Source organism: Astatotilapia calliptera, chromosome 18 (genome assembly GCF_900246225.1).
Source record: "Astatotilapia calliptera chromosome 18, fAstCal1.2, whole genome shotgun sequence".
In the NCBI taxonomy this organism is placed as follows: domain Eukaryota; kingdom Metazoa; phylum Chordata; class Actinopteri; order Cichliformes; family Cichlidae; genus Astatotilapia; species Astatotilapia calliptera.
In genome coordinates this window covers 27,496,210-27,520,463 of record NC_039319.1, presented here as the reverse complement: position 1 = coordinate 27,520,463, position 24,254 = coordinate 27,496,210, and the positions used below count along the sequence as shown (strand labels likewise).

At 40.7% G+C, this 24,254-nt stretch overlaps 2 protein-coding genes across 4 annotated transcripts; one reads left to right on the top strand and one right to left on the bottom strand.

Moving 5' to 3' along the window:
• Positions 1-53: 53 nt before the first annotated feature.
• LOC113009934 (1-phosphatidylinositol 4,5-bisphosphate phosphodiesterase delta-1-like) lies at positions 54-10,588 on the bottom strand. 3 transcript variants are annotated; one of them, XM_026148615.1, is made up of 15 exons: positions 10,395-10,588; positions 6,988-7,146; positions 6,188-6,416; positions 5,500-5,629; positions 5,007-5,235; positions 3,616-3,817; positions 2,603-2,747; positions 2,350-2,502; positions 2,101-2,244; positions 1,867-2,020; positions 1,671-1,787; positions 1,396-1,574; positions 1,172-1,304; positions 942-1,091; positions 54-715 (listed from the first exon to the last, which is right to left on the bottom strand). In XM_026148615.1, exons 1-15 carry the CDS (start codon positions 10,426-10,428, stop codon positions 624-626), a joined length of 2,250 nt encoding a protein of 749 aa, XP_026004400.1. In that variant the 5' UTR covers positions 10,429-10,588; the 3' UTR covers positions 54-623. The 3 variants fall into 3 exon arrangements, with proteins under 3 accessions (XP_026004400.1, XP_026004399.1, XP_026004398.1); XM_026148614.1 differs by lacking the exon at positions 10,395-10,588 and adding an exon at positions 8,854-9,647; XM_026148613.1 differs by lacking the exon at positions 10,395-10,588 and adding an exon at positions 7,361-7,521.
• A 1,964-nt stretch (positions 10,589-12,552) lies between these two features.
• Positions 12,553-23,400, top strand: LOC113010698 (serine/threonine-protein kinase OSR1-like). The gene is made up of 17 exons (XM_026149888.1): positions 12,553-12,809; positions 13,702-13,814; positions 14,792-14,900; positions 15,748-15,889; positions 16,587-16,642; positions 16,745-16,854; positions 16,980-17,081; positions 17,276-17,409; positions 17,545-17,593; positions 17,698-17,763; positions 17,952-18,074; positions 18,553-18,588; positions 18,716-18,865; positions 19,294-19,396; positions 19,493-19,561; positions 20,201-20,265; positions 20,422-23,400. The coding sequence occupies exons 1-17, from the start codon at positions 12,740-12,742 to the stop codon at positions 20,494-20,496; spliced, it is 1,572 nt and encodes a 523-aa protein (XP_026005673.1). The 5' UTR covers positions 12,553-12,739; the 3' UTR covers positions 20,497-23,400.
• The last annotated feature ends 854 nt before the right edge of the window (positions 23,401-24,254 follow it).

Here is a 24,254-nt window from a genome sequence, read left to right as displayed (position 1 = left end):
CTCCACTGGATGAGGACTGTTAAGTCATAGATGAATACAGTGCTTGATGATGATTGTGTTTAACATTTTTATGTGTTCATATTGATTTACAAAAAGAGGCAAAGTCAAGATGTTACATGAGAAATGATCATAATGGATGACTAAAATTACTGATGAAAACAAAGACTATAGCTTTCACATTGGCCTGTGCTTTTCTAAAAGTCAAAATTGTCATTTGGATGAAAAGGTTTAAAAAAGAAAAAAAGAAAAAAAAAAGACATTGAACAGACTAAAAATAAGGGACAAGCAGTTTAAAAAGTTTCATCCTAATGCAAACTGAAGTTGGTATGTAGTGAGTGCTGCTTGTACGAATTAATCCAATTTGTAAAAGTGAAGTGTCATATATACATGGAGTGTTATAAAGTCTAGGGAGCCCTAGAGTGTGTGCATGTGTACCCACCTCCCAATACAACCAACATTCAGCTGCAAATCAGAATCTCTAGACTGAAGAGAGAAAAGTCGCAATTCGACTTTGATTAGAATTAAAGTAATAAGTTAATCATGAGCTAAAACTGTGAAGCCAAAATGAAAGATAAAATTTTAAAACATGGCTGTAGAGAGGAGGTCCTAGAGTTGGAGACTTCTTATTCGGCATCCAGGACCATAATGTGTACAAAAAGTCCGGCTGAGGGGAGTAGGTCTCCGTTCTTATTGAACAGCGGCACGTGTCTGTATCCTGTGTGGGAGCACAAAGGGGCTGCGGTCAGTGATGGCACAGGACAACATGAAGTGCTCCTTGTGGAGCGGATGAATTGGGTTCTCTATGTCACACCACCGAGAAGGGACACTTCCCCATCTCTGTTTTCACACTTCATAAATGAATAACTGACTATCAGTGGCTTCACATCACTGGATTATAGTAAGGAGAAAAAAAAAGACTTGACAAATACAGCAAAACTCACCCATTTTCAAGCTGTTGAAGGGAAGCGTGTACTGCCCGACAAAGTCATTATCAGAACTGGAGTCATAGTCTTCGATGCTGAAGCGGACCAATGCTAGTTCCGGCACATACACGTCAAACTGGAAGTTCTCATTCCAGGAAGGGTTAAAGCCTTCAAAACAGAAAATTTTGTATTGTCTTGATTCATTGCGGACACATTAAAATAAAACAAAGGACGTGAACGTGAGGTACCGTTGTTATCAAAAGGTTTGGTCTCTTTCTCTGCGACATCAGCTGGCACTCCATAGATTTCCACTTTAACCAGCGGGTCTACTATGGAGGACTTCTTCTGGTTCACTTTGGGAAGCTGCTGAGCTGATATGACCTATTGGCAGGTGAAGAATGATCTCAACTTTAAACGGGACTCAAAGGAAATCAAATAACTCCAGTGTGTGTCTGCACAATGAAGGCCTCACCATGACATGCAGGGTCTTGTGCGTCAGCCAGTCTCCTCGGGTCAGGGTGATGGGGTCAAACTCTGTGGCTACGTCCCTCATGAAGGCTGGTTTCAGGATGTAGCCGCTTTTGCCATTAACTAGGAATCTGCCCTGGTTCATATCCATGTCTGTACAGGGAGTCTGGAAGTTTAAGGCCACTTAAAAAACAAAACAAAAAGAGAATACAGTGAACATGAGCTCTTGGCCATTGCTGTATAATTATCAGTGTTTGTTATTCCTCTGTTAGCCATTACCAATTTGGCAGCCAGCGTTCCACAGAGGCAACGGGTTGTAGTTTGAGGAGTCGGTCCTGGAGCCAGCTGGATAGATGCGACTAAACTTTTCCACATTATGGCGCACGTAGGCGTTTGCTGTGGGGGGGAGGAAACAAGATTTATTGACAGTGCTTAATCAAAGTTTGTGAGTTCCTCATGGTTTCTCTTCCTTTACCCGACTCCTCTGCCAGCTTCATGGCCTTCCCCTCCTTGAAGGATGCCATTTCATAAAAGCTCAGGTTTTTTTGGGCATCTTCGAAGCCGTGGAAGTGGACGCTCTTAAAGTAGATGACCATGTCGGACAGCTCCTTCGCTAGCTTCAGCTTTTTCTTTGAAATATTGCGCAGAATTTAAGGGTGAGTAAACATCACGTGTGTGGTAATGTGCTTATTTTCATGGGCTCGACTACCTTTGTATTCTTCTCCTTTTGCGCATCCTCATCATTCGACTCTTCCTCCTCCGTCACATCGTTGTCATCTGCAGCTGCCTCAGCAAAAGTGTCTTCCAGTTTGTTTAAACGTTTCCCTTTGATCAGGAACTTCCCCTTTAGCTCCTGGGGGACCACACACACACACACACACACACACACACACCATTTATCTCCTATGATCGGTTCAGCCTTGACAATCCTGATAAAACTAGTGAAACGGATGCTAACCTCAGGAGATGGGAAATTTGTGGGCATGCCATCACCCAGAGGAGAGGTGATGAGTGCACTGCCAAGGATGGAGCTCATGTGGCGGGCCATGACTTCCTGCTGTTCCACGCTGCAGTGGTTCTCCAAGGAGAGAATCACTGGATATTGGGATGTCTGAGGAAAAGCAGGCAACCCCCCCCAAAACAAACACATATAAGTGTGTTGCTGGATGTTGAGTGAAGACATGCTGGATACCAACAGATGCTAAACATACCTTGAAGGCATGCTCACTGATGGCTTTGATCACATCTTTAAAGAGGATCTTTGAGGTGAGAGTGTAGCCGTGGTAGATCACGGGCTCATTATCCGATCCGTCCCAGCAGTCCAGCTCCACACAGCGGCAGCCTTTCTGCAGAGCCCTGAGAGTGTTGGAGTGAGCATTAGTGACCAAATATGCTGTTTAGACTAACAGTTCCATCAGTGAAACGGCGCAACGTGGCGAGAGATGGTTACAAGAAACTATTTAAAATTCCAAGTTGTAATGAATTGGTCTCAGTGATTCAAGAACTGACAGATTATATGGCACATAAACACAAACTACCCTCACTGCCTGCTTAGCACAATTAACCAAGACATTAAAGGACATCATCATTTTTAGTCTTTGACTCTAGTAGACTAACTTCGCATGACTTGCAGTTCAAAATGAGCTTTTTTTGTCTTAAATGAAACAAGCCATTTTAGTTCCCTTCCATTTAAGGTAAATTTCTTCTGATTGGCTGCCCCTCACAAATGCAGGATTTGAACAGATGGGTGGGGTATTTGGAAGACCCCTTCTCTAAGACAGATATATATCAACAGATCAGAGAAATCTGATGTCTGACCTTTGTTCTCGTTATTTTAAGTGTTGGCCATGTTTAATGCTGAGCTTCCACCATTGTAATAACAACTATAGAACTAAAAAACGAGAACAAGTATGAAAGGTCCTATTTAAAGTCAGTAAAAGTGATGGACTTCCTACTGACAAAAACAGTGCTGCTGTCTTTTCATGCCTATTTCATGTTAGTGACTGCACTGTGAGTTAATGTTTTGGGTTGTTTGTTTTGATGGTGCAGCTGAGTGCTTCCAACAGTTATTTTTTAGCTGATCTGGGGTTGAAAAATGAGATTACATCTCTGTGGTTCCTTTGCACACCGATAGGAAGATGACTAAAGATCAAGTTTGGATAAATAACTAGCCAAAAACTTTCATCAAGGACAAATTACTGAATCTCGGGATGGAAAGTGTTACCTAATGTACGCCTCTGTGCTGCTGGGGCCTTTGAGCTGATCCTCCATGAGGTAGGTGTTGTGAGAGGAGGAGATGAAGTAGTGGTTGAGGGGCTGGCTCATATCCTGGTACACATCCTTGTGGTCTGGATTCAGAATCATGGCATCTGGGTGATTCAGGTACATGAGGAAGCCATCTTTGGACAGCAGCTTCTTCTCCTTGGCTGAAAAGACACACATACACACCAAATGCAGCAGATCAGTCTACAGTGCATTTAAAAAAAAAAAAACAACAACAAGAGGTCAGTAATTTATCTGTGGACAAACTCCATGAGACTCTTAATCCCAGAGACATCTTGGACAGAAAGAAGCGCAATTTCAATAATAGATCTGAGTTTTTCTACATGATAAAGAAATGCTGAGAAACTATACTAACAACAAAATACAGTTCACATTTTCCAAAGCCATCCACTGGGCTGGATTGGTGTCTTTACTGGGCCAATTCAGGCTCTCGGACCTTATGTTTGGCACACTTGTTTTAGGATGTTCCTGCAGGTGTGAGACCAGCTTGAGAAAATTATATTTCCCTTGTTAATATTTCATACTGAGGTCGAAGGTAAGACTACCTTATTGAGAAGAATACAGACTAATCAAATGAATGAAGGTTACTTCTGCTTATATTGTGGCTACAATCCAGGTTTGACATTACATGAAACTGTTGCTTAGATGCATATTCACACTTCCTGTTCCTAAACCAGCTTTGCAGAAGAAAACCTCTGGAAATCCAAAATCTGTACAATTACTATGTAGTAGTAGTCATGTGACCAAAGTCTGAAATTTATGATTGCCATCTCACAGCATGATTGCAGCTATATCTACATCTACTGGGAATGCAGATATGAAGGTACGAAGCAGTAATACACTGACACTCATGAAAAAGACAAAACAAACCCAGATAGCAAAAAAGAAATGTTTGAAATTCCAACAAAGAAGAAAATCTAGTCCACCAGCTGTGGGGAACATACCAAGGAAGACAAAGCTTTGAGAGAAGCAGAGGAACATACATCATAGCATCTCTTTCAACAGCCACTATGTTCAATCTTTGTCCATCAAAGTTTGTGCATATTCCAAGTTTATTAGATTGGAAGACCTGACATGAATGAACTTACAAGATTAGCAAAAGGTCGCAGTGTGTTGGAGCCTTAGACTCGGGCTGCCATAGACTGCAATTCCAGAGGAACAGAACGCAGAATAATACACAGCTGGAAACCACGAGCTTGAAAACAGTGGTTTTTAACCCTGGTAACCATATGCAGTTAGACCATTCACGGGATACAGCTCACTGATTTTTACAGGAAGAAAACCAGCAGAGCTGCGGTCCTGAGAAGACCTGAAAGAGGGCTGTGTACTGACCGTTTTCATCTGGTTCATACGTCTCGATGATTCTGTGCGCATCAGCCAGCGTTGCTTTCTCCCTCTGTTCTTTCAGCAGGAAATCCACCAGGTTCTGAGCGCTCATAAAGCCAGTGGTTTTGGCGTACTCCCCATAGATAACATCAATTTCGTCCCGTTGGGTCAACAGATCATAAAAGTGTTTGATCTCCTCTCCTGCCAGGGTTCCAGACTTGGACCTGTCACATTTCTGCATTGGGGGAAAGTAACACAAAGATTAGTCAACATTTTAAGTTGAAAATAATGCACTATAAAACTATTAAAAGCTGGATTTGCTATTAACAATAAAGAAAAAAAATATGTGGGCTAAAATATCAAGTTAGCACTGATTTCCTCTTGGAGCATTTCATTAGAGTTTCAATGGATTACTACAGCTTAGCCAGGAAGGCTCCAAGAATATGCATTAAAACAGTTTCTGCCATTAGGAAACATTAAGAAGCTCTGAGGAAACAACCTTGAAAAGCATTTCCACGTATTCATCATCCACTTCAATGTTGATCAGATGCATGAAACTCTTGACCTCTGATGGACTCAGGTTATCATCTTTGTTCTTGTCTGCTTTCCTCAAGCAGCTGAAGATCCAGCTGGAAGGTTTGTGATTTAAGGTGGAGATAAACAGGTACCAACTGAATGTGACTTATTTACTTATACCACCTTTGCTTAGCTAAGCTCAGGATAGATTAAAGAGGACCTGGAGTGCTTTTGTCCTTTTTTCTGTCATATATACTGTTATAGTGGTGGATGAGATGCTCATATTACACAAGGTCACAGTTTTAAATAATGAATCAGAATATGTGAAATAATCTCTGAGCACTCGTTTGAGCATTTGTTTTCCCACGGCTCTGCTCAAGAAGAAAAAAGACGGCAAACATGGAAGGTGGCCTTAAAGGGAGCGGCACTAAAACGGCTTCAAACTTTTAGCCGGCTCTGCACAAAATAAATAAATAATAAATTAATTAAACTATCAATAAGGCAAAGTCATTCTAGTGGAGCCAAAAGGTGAAAATAAGGTGCAGGAACATCTTATGCGATAGGTGATGACCAATGAAGTCTTAATAACAGGTTATTAACAAACAGCCACCTGTTTGAGCTCAGCTTCAGCTTGCTCACAGTACAGCTTCCACTGTCGTGTAAAAGGATACTGCTCCGTCTTCTGCTTTCGACTCAGGTTGTTTAGGTTGGAGACCACTTTCTGCAGGCTTTTAACCCACTGCTTTCCCTCCTCCTCCGAGCTGGAGACGAGGTCCAGGTTCTTGCGGCGGCTCTTGAAAATGATGGAGAAGCAGCGGTCCTCCACCTGCTCCTCCGTGTTCTTCTTCAAGCCCTCCGACTGACGGCCCATTTGCACCGCCGAGATGTCATCAAGCGAAACTGAAGACAGAACGAATTTTATGCAACATTCATTTATTTTTTAAAAATCCACTTCCTGTCATTCAAACATGTAGCATGTGGCACACTGCTGAAAAGCAACACTTTATTTTCAAGCACACGTACAAGCCTGATGTTTGCAATTTCCCCTGCCTCCCACTGAAGTCAGTAATGAGCGGAGATGTTGGATGTACATGACTATGTGACAGCAGTTTCTGGGTGTCATCCAAGCAGAAAATACAATAAGAGTTATTTCTAACCACTCCCACTCCACAACACACTATAAAATAAATCACTATCTCTACAAACACACCCACACCGCTATCAGGAGCAACCCAGATGTGTATGATAATACCAAGGACTTTGTGTAGCTTTGTGATCAATCCAATCCTTTTATAATCCACAAAGTTTTGGTTGTGGCGGGAGAGGAACTCCAAAAGTGTTTGCTAATGCAAAGTAATAAAAAGTGTAAAGTAAAGAGACGGTGTGAGATTAGACAGATGTGTGCCAGGGGTTTGCACATGTGTGGGTTTTCGTCACACATATTCTGCTGGGAAGACAGGGCAGCACTCACAGGTATCATTTTTCTTGAAGGTCTTCTTGGATTCGCGCCACATTGTCTTGCAGTCCTCCTGGAGCCTGAAGTAACGAGTCTTCTTCCAGCTTGGGGAGAGGACCTTCAGGAGGTCTCCCCCCTTCAGGAGAAACTGGAGGTCGGGATCACCCTCCAAACCTGAGGAAGCAGGGAACAGAAGACCACTTTAGAGAAACTGCAGGAAAAGTGCAAACGCTCAGAAATCACAAGCAGGCCATCATTAGAAAGTCATAAAAGTTCATGGCTTTGCAAACACACGCGCACACAAAAAGTTTTACGCTGTGACAACAACGTAGCAGCAGTCTGACCCTGGATAACAGTTTGGTTTCGTCCGCTTGGCAGCGCAGCCTACCTAGGAGCTTTACGTTCATTTGTATCACCTTCTGGCCCCTGGCATACTGGAGTAACTCCTCAGACCTGCTTTTCTCGGGTTCTTTTCGTATGCACGACATGGTGCCACCCGGAGCTGCCGACACTGTCTGTGTTCACAAGGCACTGTGTGGAGGAGAAGGGCGTGTACCATTCCCACTCAAAGTTCACTCAGCTCCGTCACGTCCCCTTGAGTTTACAGTCAGCTGACAGCTTGCTCGTGCAGGAACACTATCGCGGAAAAGGAAGCGACTCCATACTCGTCTGTTTGAATATTGCTCCTGTGTTCATTTTTCAGGATTTGATCAGCATTCCCATACTCACTGTTAACTTCAGACGTTTTAATTAGCGTAAATTACCTGCTAGCAAATAAAAGCAGCCACAGGGCATAATTAGCGTCAAATGCCTGCATTACAAAAGATTTGACTTTGAGCAGAGGAGTGGTGTCAAACATGCGGCTCCGGCCCTCAATCCGGCCACCGTGATGGCTTTGCAAAATGTGACAACTGCAGTGACATCATTAATGACTGGTGTTTTTCAATAATACACACCGCCTTTCATTTTATGGTGCTGTTGGAGGGGTTGAAGTACTTCCATACAATTAAAAGGAAAATATTGTTTGTTGTTGGTCAGAACCACCCGAGGCTCAAATGGGACTGTATGTGATGCATATTTCTTGTGAAATTGCAGCGCTATTATTGCTTCTCCCTGAGGTGGTCAGTGGCTTGCTGCTAGGAAGCTGTAAATAGGCTGAGATTTTTATTTATTTATTTATTTTAAGCTGAACTAATAGGAGGCTTGTAATATCAGAGTCCAAGAATATAACATCATCATCATTATTACTACAAACACAGGTTTGATACCTGCACTGGAGCCTGCCTAGTGTTGACTTCTGCATTAGTTATCTTATGGGCTCCATCTAGTGGTGACAAGGCGGTACTGCTAAGCGCCGTGATTTAACGCCACATTACTAAACTTCTCATTATTAAAAATAAAATAAAACAAGCAAACAGGCCTGCGATTACAGGACAACAAGCAGTTTTCCTGTAATATTTCCTCGTCCCTAGCCTCTATAGTGGAATGTGAAAGGCTGATTTGACTCTACAAGCAGTACGTCCACCGCCTTAGTTTGGTAACATTTCCTTGAGCTTGCAGCAAGGTGAAACCGAGCTGAATGAGAGGTGCCACACCTTTTTGAGTGTTTAAATGCACACAGTTGATTGTCTTGGGATTTTTCGCTAGATTAAGCGGCAAAAAACAAATAACAATAAGAGTAAAAATAAATATACATAGGACCGATATATTTCAACGCAGAAAATTAGATTTTTTAAATGTAAGGTATAAAAAAAAAAACCTTTGCTGACATGTAATCTTTGTCTTAGGGGTTATCGGATTTGGAAAACAGTGGAAGTTGGCCAAATCCAAGAAAGGCACAGTATATTTTAACATGGTGACTTAATCCAAAATGCATCCTACCTTTAAGTTTATTTTCGAGCCCGTTCGTTTCCATCCCGTCTTGAGTTCACTCCACTTTACGCAGCCCAATATTCCACTCACTTCATGCAGCTTCTCGTGAAAAGTTGCCGCTTCTTTCTCCCATATACACTGAACGGAAACCTGTTTTTGTTTTTGTTGCTGCTGTTGGTTTGTTTTTGTTTTTTTTATAAAAACAGGCTTCTGCCAAGTTTGGGTACAAGGCGAGCGAACGCGGGCACACGCGTGGGTTTCTCCTTGCAGTCTGAACGGTGTCAGTGACTCCCGCGGGCTTCAACACCGGTTTGACGAGCCTGCCATTCAAGCCGCGGTGCTGATGTCACAGCAGGTTAGACCTTTAGGTGAGCTTCTGCCATCCTGCATCGATGGGACTGGTTAGCGTGACCTTGTAGCCAGCATGCAGAGCTTACGTCGTCATTAGCTGAAAGGTTTCCGCGCACCTGCAGCCAAAAATTGGGGGAAACAATCCCGCATACCTTTTCTAATTCTGTTGTATGTACACAAGACTTAAGCTACCACTCCCTGAGCCTCGGAGTCTATTCCTCACCAAAAGGTAATTCTGCATGTGAATAAACAGGGAGGGGTCGTTCATTTGAGAAGCATGCAAGCTTAGATAACCCGTGGAAATACAATCAACTTCTGCTAAAGCCCTTTGCAGTGTTTTTTTTTTTCTCTTTTTTATGGACACCTGTTCCTCTTTTGAAACTCCACCAAGGGGCTGAATAGCAAATTTGGCTAACTGCCACTACGCATAGCCTAGTTTTCTTTTCTTTCTTTTCCCTTTTTAAAAAAAAAAAAAAAAAAAAAAAACTTTGAGCATATTCGTTGCACTGAATGGGGCAGATAAAGTTTTCGCCCTTTTCTGTTCATGCACAGCTTTCCTTTGGAGAGATAAAAGCCCTGCAATCACTGGTGTGCTGGGGCTCCTGTGGCTCTCAGCACTTCCCTTTCAGGCCTGGCTTAGACTCAACGCACTGTCAGCATTAGGATGAGTGAGCTTTCATGCACCATCACAAGGGGAGGGGATGACACCTCCAAAATCTACGCAGGGACCGGGGGTCGGGAAAACAGGCGGTGTGGGGAAAGGAGACAAGATTAAAAATAAAAATTAAATAAATAAATAACCGTGACTAGATTTGCAGAGGTCAAGATTTATGGTTACTAATGAACTCCACACTGCTATTACTGTAAAAGACAAGACAGTGAGTTCTTTAGCATTTACTTTAATATTTAACTTAAGTCATTGCATCAAAGGTGGGCGATAAAGTACCAAGTGTGAAACAAAGGAAAATGAAACTTTCCAAGAAAATCACTTTAACCAGATAATGAAAATCAACAAAAAAACAAACGAAGCAGATATCATGAGGCTTCTTTCAGTGGTACAAGCTGTCTCTGCTTAGTGTCTGTGCTTGCAAAACAAGCAGGAACAGGCCCAGCTGTTTCCTCACATACCATTGATACCATCCATAGTTTTGCTTTCCCCCAAAACACCCCCTGTGCAGTACGGGTGCTGCTTTACTCACAGACTGTGCAATGCCTGGTGTTACCAGAGGACATAGTCAGCAGCAGGAATCCAGACAGGAAACATTTTGTATGAAAGAAAGAATGACAGAACTACAGAAAGAGATGTTTGTCTGATGTTTTACCTGCAGTACATAGTTTAAAAGTCACCTTTATCTGTTTACAGTTCCACGGCACAGCACACAGTACACCTGGTTCTCATTATCGCTGCAGTGTTTCAACATATGAATGTTATAAACTGCTAAATACCTCAAACAGGTTGTCTTTTAAACCCAGTCTATGGTATTTTTGGGGTTCGGTATTGGCCATTAGATTATACAACTACATAAGAACTGTAATTAATTTAAAGTAGTTTACTTCAACTTTATTCCAAGAAGGTTTTAGACCAAAATTATACATTTTTTAATCAACATTTAACATGTAGGAGTTTACAAAGATAACCCATTGACGTCAACTGAACAACCCTGCTTTTTGCAAATCACTTTAAATTAATGCCACCTGGCCACTCACTACGTCATTCTTTACTTGGCATTTACAAAAATATGACTGTGGAATGTCACTGACATCCAACGCGTGATAAAGTATCTAAAATGGCTGCATCCTTTGTTTAATCACTTTGACTTGAGCTTGGTTGAAAACATCACAAGGTCAAGGAAAGGTTTGAAGGGGAATTAATAAGGACTTAGGAAAGGAGACCTCTGTAAGAGAAAATCTGACTCTGAATGTCAAACAATCTTCCCTCATTTATAAAATTCTCTTCTTCTTTGGAAACCTTCAAATCAAATTTGAAGACCAACCTATTTTCAAAGGCCTTTGGATCTCTTTGAAACTGCGTTTATTCGGTCTTAGTTATTTTGGTCTTTTATCTCATTTGATGATGTGTATATGTATACATGTATTCATGTCCTGTGTGTGTGTGTTTATGTTGTATATACATATATACTTGTATAGACATGTGTATAATTGTTTGCTTGTGTGCATACATATGGATGTTTTGTAATGGTTTTTTTTTTTTACCTCATTTATCTTAATTTTTCTTTTATTTGATTACATTGTGCCTCTGTAAACATGCTATACAAATAAAGCTGACTTAACTTGACTTGAATGTGTGCTTTGTTTAGACTACAATATCGAGACAATGGACTACAAAATGTGTGTCTTACTTCAACCCAGTGTGCTCTTACTGTGTTGTTCGATGCAGGTCAAATTAAAAACAAAGATGTAGCCAATAAAATGGAATAAATCCTATTAGTATTAATTTACTGCTTGAGAGATGAGCCAGATGAACTCATTGTCTCCTCTCTGTTTAGGATTTCTGTGAACTGAAGTTAAAAAAGGCATTATAATCCTAGGTTGGCAATACGCAAATAGATATTTGTAAAAAGATAATACAATAATAATCTGAATTTACATGGCTTATGTAAATCATTTTTTCCCTCTCCAGTTGTGTGATACTTTAACTGTGAGCTGTTATTGAAAATTCAAAATATAGCAGGTTATAGAAATGGAAACAGCACATACAGTAAACTGTCGTCATTAACAGAATGGTGTTTTTGTATAAATTATGAGATGGGATTATCTTCTCACCAAGGTTCAGTGGCATGCTAAATTCTTTTTAATTTACTTAAAGAAGATATGTAAAGTCGTTCCACAAGTAACAGCTTAAATTCATTTGAGTCATTTGTGATGTTATTGTGTTTTGGCGGGTTTATTTAATGGCTTTTTGCTGAGTCAGTTCAGCGTTTTAGGAAAAAACACGGTCAGTTTTTAGGAGTTATTAGCACAGTTTGGTGGAACAACTTGATAAAACTTTTTAAAGTAAAAAAACACTTTTTACTGCACTGTATTTCATTGAAGTAACATAAATTACTCAAGTAACCTAAAAAACAAAACACACCCTATGTTCTGCTATTTATCGCGACTTCATCGTGACAATGGGAGTGAGTCACATTCCCCTCATTAGCACCCCCTGCCGCCCATAACTGAAAACTATTCTGAATGTGCGGGTAAAATTGATTGAAAGAACTATAATATCCGTAAGCATACTAAACCCATTTTCACTTAAAATCTATTAAAGAAAACTATACATTTTGCCTTTGTTTAACTAAACGTCCTTAAAGTTTTATAGCTTGCCCCACTCAAGATGGCGCCTTCTTCGTCCCTCCTCTCTCTCCATACGTCACGCCATTCGTCAGTAGCGCGTAAAGTTGTGTTGACAGGAGCGGCAGCAGGAGTTGTCAGCGGAGCAGTAGCAAGCTTCATCGAATGGAGTAATCACAAAGCTAACATCAAACAGGCGTCTCTTTTTAAATTCAGAAGTGCTGTTTATACCATTTAGACCACGACCATGGCAGATGACCAGTCCTCTCAGCCCTGGTCCATCGACAAAGATGACTATGAACTCAATGAGGTGATAGGTGAGAAGCTTAGCTTGCTAATGTTAGCATTGTAGCCTTCCCTGGCTTACACTGTCGTCGGCTGTCAGCTGCTATTAGCCAAGTAGCATTGTATGTCTGCAGCTAGCAGAAGTACAATTACGACCCATAGCTACACTGCAGTAACGCTAACAGCTCAGAAGTTTTTCCGTAGAAGGGCAAACCGATTAACTGTCTCTGCTAGCAGGAGACATAAAGTAAGGTTGTATTCCTGCTATCCGGCACGAAGCTAAACGGCTAGCTAAAGCAGTTTAGTTTTAAGTACGTCCAGATTCTTCCGTTGTTAGAATGGGTGGTGCTCTTTTGCCCAAGGTGTGATATGGCATGTAGTGAATCAGTCATACTTTACACAAGTTCAAATAACTGGAACATGACTTTGATCAGAAGAGTTAGAGAGTTAGGGTCATTTTCACAACGCTGTTGAGTTTGGCTTGATCCTGCTTCTTACAGTTAATGACTTTATTCAAGGATTTTATTGGCATGTATTCACATGAGGTGAAACTAAATTTGCACTCAGTTCCCGGTTAAGAACATGAATAAGAACACACAAAGATCAATATTTGCAAAAAAAAACAAACAACCCAAACAAAAAACAAAGATAAAGAAACATATTTACAGTGTGAATTAAGTATAACTAAGAAAACGATTAAAAGTTTCCCAAAACGTGTGCACTGAATGTAGCTTTCTTATGTCCGTTACTTTTTTTTAAAGAGCAACAAGGACTACAGTCTACAGAGAGAGACTAGTCTCCAGTGTGAGAAACATGTCTTTACTCTGTACTTGTAAGACCCAGTACAGCGGTCATATGCTGACTGAGTATCAGAGACCGCTCCACAGTGGGATAGCTGGACTTTTTTTTTATTGGTCTCTTCAGGAAGTGGAGCCACTGCAGTTGTCCAGGCAGCTTACTGCAAGCCGAGAAAGGAGAAGGTGGCCATCAAACGAATCAACCTGGAAAAGTGTCAGACTAGCATGGATGAGCTTCTGGTAAGAAACTACAGCGGAAGGTGGTGCAGAAATTCATGTTTGTGTTTTGCTGAGAATGTTTTCCATACAATCTGCACAAGAGATTGATTAAGCAGTTATCTGAGAAAAAGTTGGAAAGATGTATATAATAACATTCCTTTGAAAGGAGGAATAATAGACAAAAATAATCAGTGAAAGTTAGCTTTAGTTTAATCCAGTGAATTCAATACGTCACAAGTCAATACCTCACTATTGCTATTGATTTATATTTACTGAATCAATAGCTGTAGTGCAAACTCCAGTAAAAGCTGTTAGTGCCATGTAACAGGTTTGCTTGTTGGATTAATCACTTACCTGAAAGTAAGAATTCATCCAGGATCTTAAATAGACTCTCAACATTTTATCAGCTGGATCTGTCACACATTATACATCTTAGGACCTTTGTCAACCACTTTAAAGTATTTTAGAGCATTTATTTTGTTTAACTTAAAGATCATAATCACGAGATGTTGGAGTAAAACACCAGAGATTACTTGGCTTTGCCGCAGTCTTTTCATTTTTATCCCCAGTTGATTATTTCTTCTTAAGGACCATCATAGCAGTGTATGCTGTCTGCTGTAAAGATTTTATTTGATTTCACTATCTTCCTACTCAGTTCTTATATAATGTCAAGCTCCTGAATCCTCTTATGTCTAAATGCTGGGTTAAAAATGTCTTTGCTTGGTGGCTTTGTAATAATGTTGAAGCTGAAGTTTTCAGGTTTTGCTTTTTTTAATAGGGGAGATTTTGTCTTTGAGGAAGAGCACACATTAAGCTGTTGCATTTCGCTCTCACTTGAGCCAGCTCTTATTAAATATTCGAAAAGATCAAATCCTGTGACTGAGATCGAGTTTGTCTTTTTAAGTTTAACATAAAGATTCAGTTTGTGCTTGGCTTGATAGGCCACAGTTGATGCTTCCTGGGTGACCTTGTATCCAACATTTTTCTTCTGTGTGCAGAAAGAGATTCAAGCTATGAGCCAGTGCCACCATCCAAACATTGTGTCTTATTATACCTCCTTTGTGGTGAAGGATGAGCTGTGGCTGGTGATGAAGCTGCTCAGTGGTGGTAAGTGTTGTTACACTGATGAAACCTGTTCCTAATTTGACCTGCTCTTGGCTAACCTGTCTTCTTGTATTACTAATAAGCTCAAGTTTGAACTTGGAATGAATATTGAGATTAACTTCCCACAAAACCAGTTCTTGAGATTTATTTTATGGGCTTCTTTAATTTCACGATCATTTCTGTGAGAACACACTTATGTGATATATCCACTACTGATTTAACACTCTCTGTTTAAACCTTAATGTGTTCTGCATCTTTTCTGCAGGACACATGCTCCATCATTTAGCATAGAGAGGGAGATTGTAGCAATGTTATACCACACTGTGTTGATAGTAATGGTGAGTAAGTCTGTGTGCAGACCGGCTGTCGGTCTTATTTTGTTCATATTTTTGCTAAAATATGTGCTTCTGTGTGGAGTCTAAAACCAGCTTTAACCGACTGATTGATGGTTTACCCATCGAGGTTACGCCCTCTTTTGTACAAGTTCATAATTTCATATTGCACTATGTTGTCAGGGAATTTACTGTCTACAGTTTTTGCCACTGTTGTCTTTTGCATATGTAAATGTTTGCACATCTATTCCACCAAGTGGAAACAAATTTGCCACTACTTTATTCCACTGGTTGTTGTGCATGTTGCTGCTGTACTCTGCGGGGTTCTGGCAGGTTGTATTTTGTTTAGTTAACAGGGCACAGCTGCAGGGTTTGTTTACAGTATAAGCCTAGGTTGAATTCCACTTGATGTTCTTTTAACCAACTTGGAAACTCTCTCCATGTGCTGCGAGCACATCTTGTGACAAGCCTCTGCCTGTCTTTCCCTCTTCCTCACTCACTCACTCGCTCTTTCTCAGGCTCGGTGCTGGACATCATCAAGCACATCATCTCTCGCGGTGAGCATAAGACCGGTGTGTTGGATGAGGCCTGCATTGCCACCATTCTGAAAGAAGTCTTGGAGGGGCTCGAGTACCTCCACAAAAACGGGCAGATTCATCGGTAGGTTGTGCTGATTTATTGCGCAGCAGCTGAGTGATTACTGTACACAGTGTTTGCACTCTTTGTAGCTCACATGTCCCATCGTACACTGCCATCTCAACTCAGTCAGGCTCTGGGCCTTTCATCTCTGCATATGAGTGTGCGGTTTGAACTAGACCTCACTCCTTCAATATTTAATACAGTGAAGCTGCATAATTGAGGAGGTTTGTTTTACATAAAAGTTCCTCCCAGGAACACTGTGGACCACCAGTGAAAAGAAAGGCCTCTGTATCCTGGATGTGTGACAACTGTACTTGTTGTAAATTAACAGTCCCATTCACAAAAAAAATAATGTCAAAGGAGCATTTCCAGCAATCTATTATGTATTTAATTAGATAAATCTAATAATAATAATCATGAGAGATTAGATTTTCTGATATTTTAAGAGTGAATGATTATTCAGTCAGGCTGGGCTCAGGGTGACCCATTCAAGTTGTTTGCGCATATTTCCACTCGGTGTAAAGCATACAAACAGAAAACAGGTGGATTAAAATGAACCTGATCAAAGGTGAGGCTTTATCGTGTTTCTGTGGAATAGTAAAATATTTGGAGTGTTGTTCATTTCTGGAGCCGAGCCACATCTGTGTCGGGGCACAGCCACTCTTTGTGGGCTTCTAATTGTAGTCTGTGGTTTAATCCTCCTTTGCTTCATGCACAGTGATCTAAAGGCTGGAAATATTCTTCTCGGGGATGATGGCTCTGTGCAGATAGCTGGTAAAGTGTTTCTGCTTTGTCTGCATTTACTGTGGTTTGTGGCATTTGAGGCAGTTTTTCATCATCTCCTATTTGTTGTGTTTCATGCACTCAAAACACCAGACTTTGGTGTGAGTGCCTTTCTAGCAACAGGTGGAGACATGACGAGGAACAAGGTTCGGAAGACGTTTGTGGGGACGCCGTGCTGGATGGCCCCAGAAGTCATGGAGCAGGTATAAGCCTCGCTTGCTTTATCCCTCTTCTTTCCCTCTCTCCAGTTTCTCTGCAGTGCTACAAGCTTGGATATAAAAGGACAACTCGAGCGCTTTGTTCACTCGGCTCTGTTTTCAATCTGCAGGTCCGTGGCTATGACTTCAAAGCTGACATCTGGAGTTTTGGGATAACTGCTATTGAACTGGCCACTGGGGCAGCACCATATCACAAATACCCACCAATGAAGGTAAATATGTGCAGAGTTTACAGTGATCCAAACAGCTTCTTTGTTCCACGGTAAAAAGCTCAAAGCTCAGACCATTTATAGTGTGGAGAGGTTTGATTCTGTGTAAACTGCAGGACATTTAACATCACCATTGTAAGGATATCTTCACTTTTTAGTCTGTTCACCAGCTCAGGCTGATCTCTGCCTGTCTGTAGGTGTTGATGCTGACCTTGCAAAACGACCCTCCCTGCCTGGAGACGGGTATTACAGATAAGGAAATGGTGAAGAAGTACGGAAAATCGTTCAGGAAGATGCTGTGTCTGTGTTTACAGAAAGATCCTGAAAAAAGGTTACTCTGCAAAACCTTTTTCTTTCTTTTTTTGAGCAAACTTCCAGACCCAATTTGTGCTAATTTTTCTGCTTATTAGATTCCCCTGTTGCTGAACAAATATAATGAAAAGCCTCGTGTTTCTTTCCTATTTAGGCCAACTGCTGCCGAGTTGCTGAAGCACAAATTCTTCACGAAAGCCAAGGTGAGCCATGCATCACGGATATAAAAATAAGCTGAAAATATTGCTGTAGGTTTCAAAGAGAGTATTTATAGATCCTGTAAGAAATGGTTGCCTTTGTGTTCCAGAACAATGAGTTCCTACATGAGAAGCTCCTGTATAAGGGTCCAACAATAACAGAGCGATCTAAAAAGGTACATAATTTACTCATGCACTGAATCCACGCTCACCAGTATTTCTGTGCATTGCTCTTATCAAGACAAGGTGTGCTGTCTCGTCCAGGGCGTGTCCCAGTTTTCCTAACGCTCTGCCTAATGATTGCTGGGAAATTCCTAGAGAGGACGAATGAGTCACTGTTGCTTCTCTTCACTGCGCCGTGTAGGTGCGTCGTGTGCCTGGCTCAAGCGGCCGTCTCCACAAAACGGAGGATGGTGGCTGGGAGTGGAGCGATGACGAGCTGGATGAGGAGAGCGAGGAGGGCAAAGCTGCTGTAGCAGCTCTGCGGGTAAGGCCCTGCATGCCTGCGCCATCTGATAGTCCAGGTTATTTTATACGGCTGCTATTTCTCAGTGCACAGCGTCCTTTGGCCAGCAGATGGTGCTGCTTTACTGTTAGTTTGAGCATATGTTTAGCCAAGCAGGAATGCAGTACTAGTGAGCTCCTCTGCTTACTTAATTCATGTTGAGATTAGAGCTCAGAAACTCCAGATTTCAGAACTTTATTCGACCTAAGAATAGCGGGGGTTTCAGCAAGTAAAGATGCAATTATTGTGTAGAACTGTAGTTTGTGTTGTTTTGTTTTTTAAATCTAATTACTGATTCTGATTTTTACCCCCAAAATGACAAATTAAAAAAAATAAAAATAAAAGGAGCTGGAATTATAATTGGCATATCACAATTCATGCTAAATGGCATGTGTCCATGGGGCATTTTTGGAGAATTGCATGTGTTTAATCCTGATAATCTGTCATGTCCATTCTGCAGTCACCAAGAGTAAAGGACGGGCCCCAGAATATGGAGGTAAGTCCTCTTGTAGTGGACATGACCTGCAAATCTGTCTTATGCCCCCCCCCCCCCCCCCCCCCCCATTTGATTTGCATTTATGTAAAATTGACTACTGATTAATTTTGAAATTGGTATCTTGTAGCTTTTCCCACCAGCAGATGGCTCCAGTGCACATCTGCAGCCACCTGGCGTGGCACATGAGAGATCTGCGAATGCAGGTCCAACAGGAGAACACGTGGCACCACAGGCTCCCGCTCAGACAGCGAGCCCTTCACACGGGCCTGCTGTTCAGGTAACAGTTACCTAAAAAGTTACAAACAGAGCTTTTGGGACAAATGAATTTTTGGTGGCGTATTTGTGGGGAAGGCATCCACAACAATACTCGTTCATGAAGTAATTACACTTAAATTCTCAAGAATAAGTTCCCTGTTAGAAGCATGGGTTGTTTTGTTTCCCCCAACTCACCCCTGCTGTTTTTGATATTTTCACTGGTATCTTGTTTTGTGACCGTAAATCCCATTTTGTTTGGCATTACATGTGTTTTAAAGATGCGTGGTGGAGTTTTCTCCAGACCAAATGCATTTTAAGCACAGTTGTGGATGGGAATTGTAGTCACCCTGCTCTGCGAGCGATGTGGACACCCAAGCTTGTGAATGCGATAACTCGAGAACAAAGACACGTGTTCCCAAACGTAAGTCCTTTACTATTTTCCTTCGATAGGATCCAGCTGCCTCATCCAGCGTTCCCATCAGTCTCGTCCTGAGATTGAGGAATTCCAAGAAGGAGCTCAATGACATCAGATTTGAGTTCATGCCTGGCAGAGGTAGAAATATTCCCAAAGCTCTTTCTTCTCTCTCACGCTCTTCCACTCCAGTCTCTTAACTCTGTTTGTGGTTTATCTTTTCACTCGTGTCCTCAGACTCTGCTGATGGAGTTTCTCAGGAGTTGGTCTCAGCTGGTCTGGTTGATGGAAGGGACTTAGTCATCGGTGAGTCCGACAGAGCCCTACATGTTGTGATATTATTGCTAAGATAATATGTCAATATTAATGATTGTTTTGCATTCAATTCTTTCTTTAAACATGGTATCAAGTCTTGCAATTAACTGAAAGCGTTTTAATGCTCATCAGTAAAGCTTGTTGCAGCCTCAGTGTTCAGAGTTCGCTTAGGTGTTGGGCATCACAGCAGCTGGATGCAAAGTTCACAGTGCAGAATGCAAATCTGAGTTTTTTCATATTGTTCCAGATCGGTTGCTCGCATCCTTTTGGGTCTTTTCAATAAAATCAGCATTTAGGAAACAATCTAACTACTTCTATTAATCACAAATGCTGTTAACATTTGTAGGGTGTCTCGTCATCATTGTCATCTTCTCACAACTTCATAGGCTTCTATTACACATCCAAATTAAATTGTGAAAGCTGGTTCCGGCGACCCACGTGTGTTTCCTTCGATGCAGCAGAATGATCTGTATGATGTCTTTGCTGTTCCTTTGCACACGTGGGTAAAGGACATTAGCCACATCCTCAAGGAAAATTTGAGCTGAGCAATAAATCAGAATTGAGCACTGAGGTCTGCAGTGAATGTAGCCTTAGTCTGCTCACAGCTTTCTAACTTTCCTGTCTTTACAGTTGCTGCCAATTTGCAAAAGATTGTTGACGATCCACACAGTAACAAAAATGTGACCTTTAAACTGGTGAGCACACAAACCGAGTTATTTATGAAGTAATGCTGTGACTTTCTGGTACAGATATGTCGCATATTCATTGATTAACACAGTTTGTGTGTATGGGTCAGTATTTCTTCTCAGATATTTAGTAACAACAGTTAGTTTTGTTTTTTCTTTTTCCAGGCGTCTGGAGTGGAAGAGTCTGAAATTCCCGATGATATTAAACTCATTGGATTTGCGCAGCTCAGTATCAGTTAAGTCCAACCAGAGCCAGATACAAAGGACAGAAATAAATGGTATGGCACAGCTGCATTGTAGTCAATTCCAAAAACCACTTCTGCCAAAGGGAGGAGGAGGAAATGATGAAGAGAAGGAGGCATAAGCCTGGTAGGAGTGTAACACTACTGCAGCATGCACAAGGACCACATTGAGGGGGTTCAGTTCATCACAGGAGTCACTCTTGAAAAGTTTACAGTGCGCTTATACGAGGGGGAAGAGATGCAATCAGATATCAGTTCCTATTTTCTTCCGGTTTCCATTCTTTGTCTTCATACACAAGCACAATCCAAGCCGTCTCCTGCCAGTACTGGAAACGATTGCCTTTTATTGTTTTATAAAAAAAAAAAGCAAACATTTAACTGTGCCACAAAACTCTGAAGTGTCGGGCCACCTTTGTGTGGCACTTTATGATACATTGAAATTAAAAAGCAAGTTCAGCCTTAGTTACTTTAGACCTTACCAGTGTAACTGGTGGTAGTTTGTGTACTCTGTGTATTTCACATGTACGCCTAAGAAAATCCCCGTAATATCGATACAGATATGTCGTAGCATAGGTTTTTTGTTTTTGTTTTTTATGAAAGTCCATAAATTCCGATGAACTTTTACCTATTATGTCAAAAAGGATCCAGCCCGAGGCAGTGTGATCAGCTCTCTCCTCCGCAGCATCTGTGGTGGTTTTGTCAAAACATAACCAAGGATTTTAAGCTCTAACTGCACTGCTTAAATCAACTGTAGCCCCTCTGTCCCACAGTGCCACCCTCGGTCAGTTGGCATTTATCCCAAGGTATTAAAGACACATTATTTTCACAGGTTGAGGGAATGCCTGATATTCTTGTACTATGCAATAGCTGTTTTCTTTTCACGGTATGTGGTCACTGGTTACTAATCATTTCCTTTGTGTTGGATACATTTTCTTTCTTTTTTCGTACCTCATAAGGAGTTCATAACGAGTCAACCAGCCAAACTGACATTGCTAAGAGCCCATTGTAAGATTTAACTTTCATATCCACAAACACGGGTAATGACTGCTTCTCTTTTTCTTTTTCTTTTTTATTCCCCTTTAAGTTGTCATCGAATCTCGCAATAGCTGATTTAACAGTTCTTACAATTCCCAGATGCTGGTTTTGAGTGCTGATGAACTTCTGTAAAGGTGCACATACTCATATGAAGCTTAGAAGGGGAAGACAGCTAGCCATGCAGATAGCTATTGGCTTATTTGCCTCCACCCCAGTACAATGGAGATGAATGGGATTCTGCTTTCAAGCACTGATTGATGGCATTGCTGCTTCATCAGTGGCTGGCATGAAATTTACTACATGTGTATACTTATATATTCTGTGCACACTGGTGGTCCTCAAAGTTTTTATTTTCTTGGTCAAATGTTTTGGCATCGCCTCGATTGGCACGAGAGTTTACAAAGCAGCTGCTCGGCATTCTTGTTTTGTTTAAATGATCTCAGACCACTATACATTGGATTGTCACTAAATTTGGCACAGGTATTAAGGACTCCTTGTCCGCTTTGCTCCCGGTCTTTTCCTCTTTTTTCACTATCTGGTCCAAATTTCAGTTTGTCTGGTACTTAATGTTTTAACACGAACACTCATCACAAACACACTGAGAAGGTGAGCATGGTCGATACACTTGTTAAAAACATGTTAGAATGTGCGGTGAAGGTGTCACCATAATACTGGTAATGACTATGTTTAAAATGTTTTAAAAATACACACTTGTGATGTAAATAATTGCAGCTTTGCTCAGTTATTTTGCAGATTCTTTCTACTTCCCTACACTCGTATTTTGAGTCTTACTCATTTGCCAAAACACAATAAATCAATGACAGCATTATCTTGGTTTGTTTTTGTTTTGTTTTTTTCCCCCCACAAATTTCTTTAAAGCTAGCAACCTTTTAAAAATCATTGGAAGCTTTTGTTGTCACTGGGCAAGTTGTTTCAGTACTGTAGTGTCTTTGCTTTATGAACACCAAGTCACTCATCACTCCCAGTGTAGCTCTGTGGTGGTTTTGGACCATGTGCAGAGGGCTGTGACACAGCTCTTAGTTCAAGGACTGATGTAAATGGTGTATGTTAACATGTTGTAACTGTACATATGATGGCAACTCCACGCACTGTCGCACAGACATGAGGTTTGTATGTAATGATGTCGTTGCATTGACTGTTGAAGTGTACATGTCAGATTAAAGGAACATATTACTTGTAAATATTGATTAAAGGCAAACAGATTGAGACTCATGTTCAGCACGCAGAATTCAGTTTGTTTTGTAGTGTTTTCCACTGTTGGCCTTTGCCTGAGCATCACTAATCATGTGTGGATTATTCAGTTGGTTCATATGTTAACATGCACATTTTTTTTTTTTTAATTACATTGGGCTTGAAGTCACACTCTGCGTTGATGTCATGATATGTAGTGTTTCCTCATGGAAGCCAGTTACAGGCTGATTGATAGATAATTTTAACTAGACGATGAACGGCACAGGTTACCCTACCCTCTGTGTGTGTATGTGTGATTTGGTCATTAAATGGTTGCTTATCAAAGACTTTCTAAACATCTTCCTTATCGTTTACTTTTAAAAAGTCATTCTGCCTCTTATGAGGGCACTCAGTGATTAGTATTATTTTTAATCAATTGATTGGCATGTATGTATGAACTTTGTTTTACAGATCAGTACCTATATTTAAAAAAAAAAAAAATACGCTTAATCATAAAATGTGTATATCCACCCATGCTTAGTTTGAAGAGTATTTGTGATGAGATGCAATGGTGATTTACCAGTTTGATACATTGTCAGTAAATTTCAGCACATGCAAGCTGATTGTTTTTTGTTTTTATTTTATTTTAGTTGTTGAATAAAGTTACATGATGGTATTCAATGAGTGTTGATGCTTTTATTTAAAGTGTCCTGTCTTTTAGTAGCACTGGGTTTTCATACACTCACACCCACCAAAGTAGAACTGTTAATGAGCGGGGGGAGGGGATGAGTTCCTACACACAGAAACTTAGACATTGCCATGTTATACTATGTTTCATATAATGTAATGACTGAAACAACACTAATGGAAATGATTAAATAAACAGATAAACACATGAACAAGAGCCTATAGAGATTTATAGAGCATGTCTTGGAAAAGCAAAATGAGATTGGCACAATCGTGCCATCAGACACCTAATTCTGATTGGAAAAGCTCCCAGCACTTTTTATTTTATTTTTTTAAATTTTTTTTTTCAAGTAAAACAAAATTTTCTTCCTTTCCAGCTTTTTTCTTTTCTTTTCTTCAATTTTTTAAATGTGAAAGCTGGTCTCTTTCAAACGCTTACTCTTTTTGGTTACATGAAGTTTTGTATTGTAGTTTTCATTTTATCCAGTCAGATCCAGAGACACTGCAGCACAGACTGGATCCTGAGTGCGGGTCGTAACCTGACAGAGGAGCAGCTCGATGTGAGGGTGGGACCTTCAGCAGGTGTTCTATCGTTTTCATATTTTATTATCTCTTTGGTGCATTTCCTTCATGCAGCAGCTTGTCACAGTTCAAAACCTTTAGACACGATAAATAGAAATGAAACAAAAATATTAAACACTGCTAAATTAAAAAAAAAAAATCTGTATAAAGTAATTATTAGGTGATCCACATTCATATAAAAAATTAATAACAAAACAATGAATTTAGTGTGTTTTTTGTGATTCCCATGTTTTAATCATATAAAGAGACCATTAGTGATAA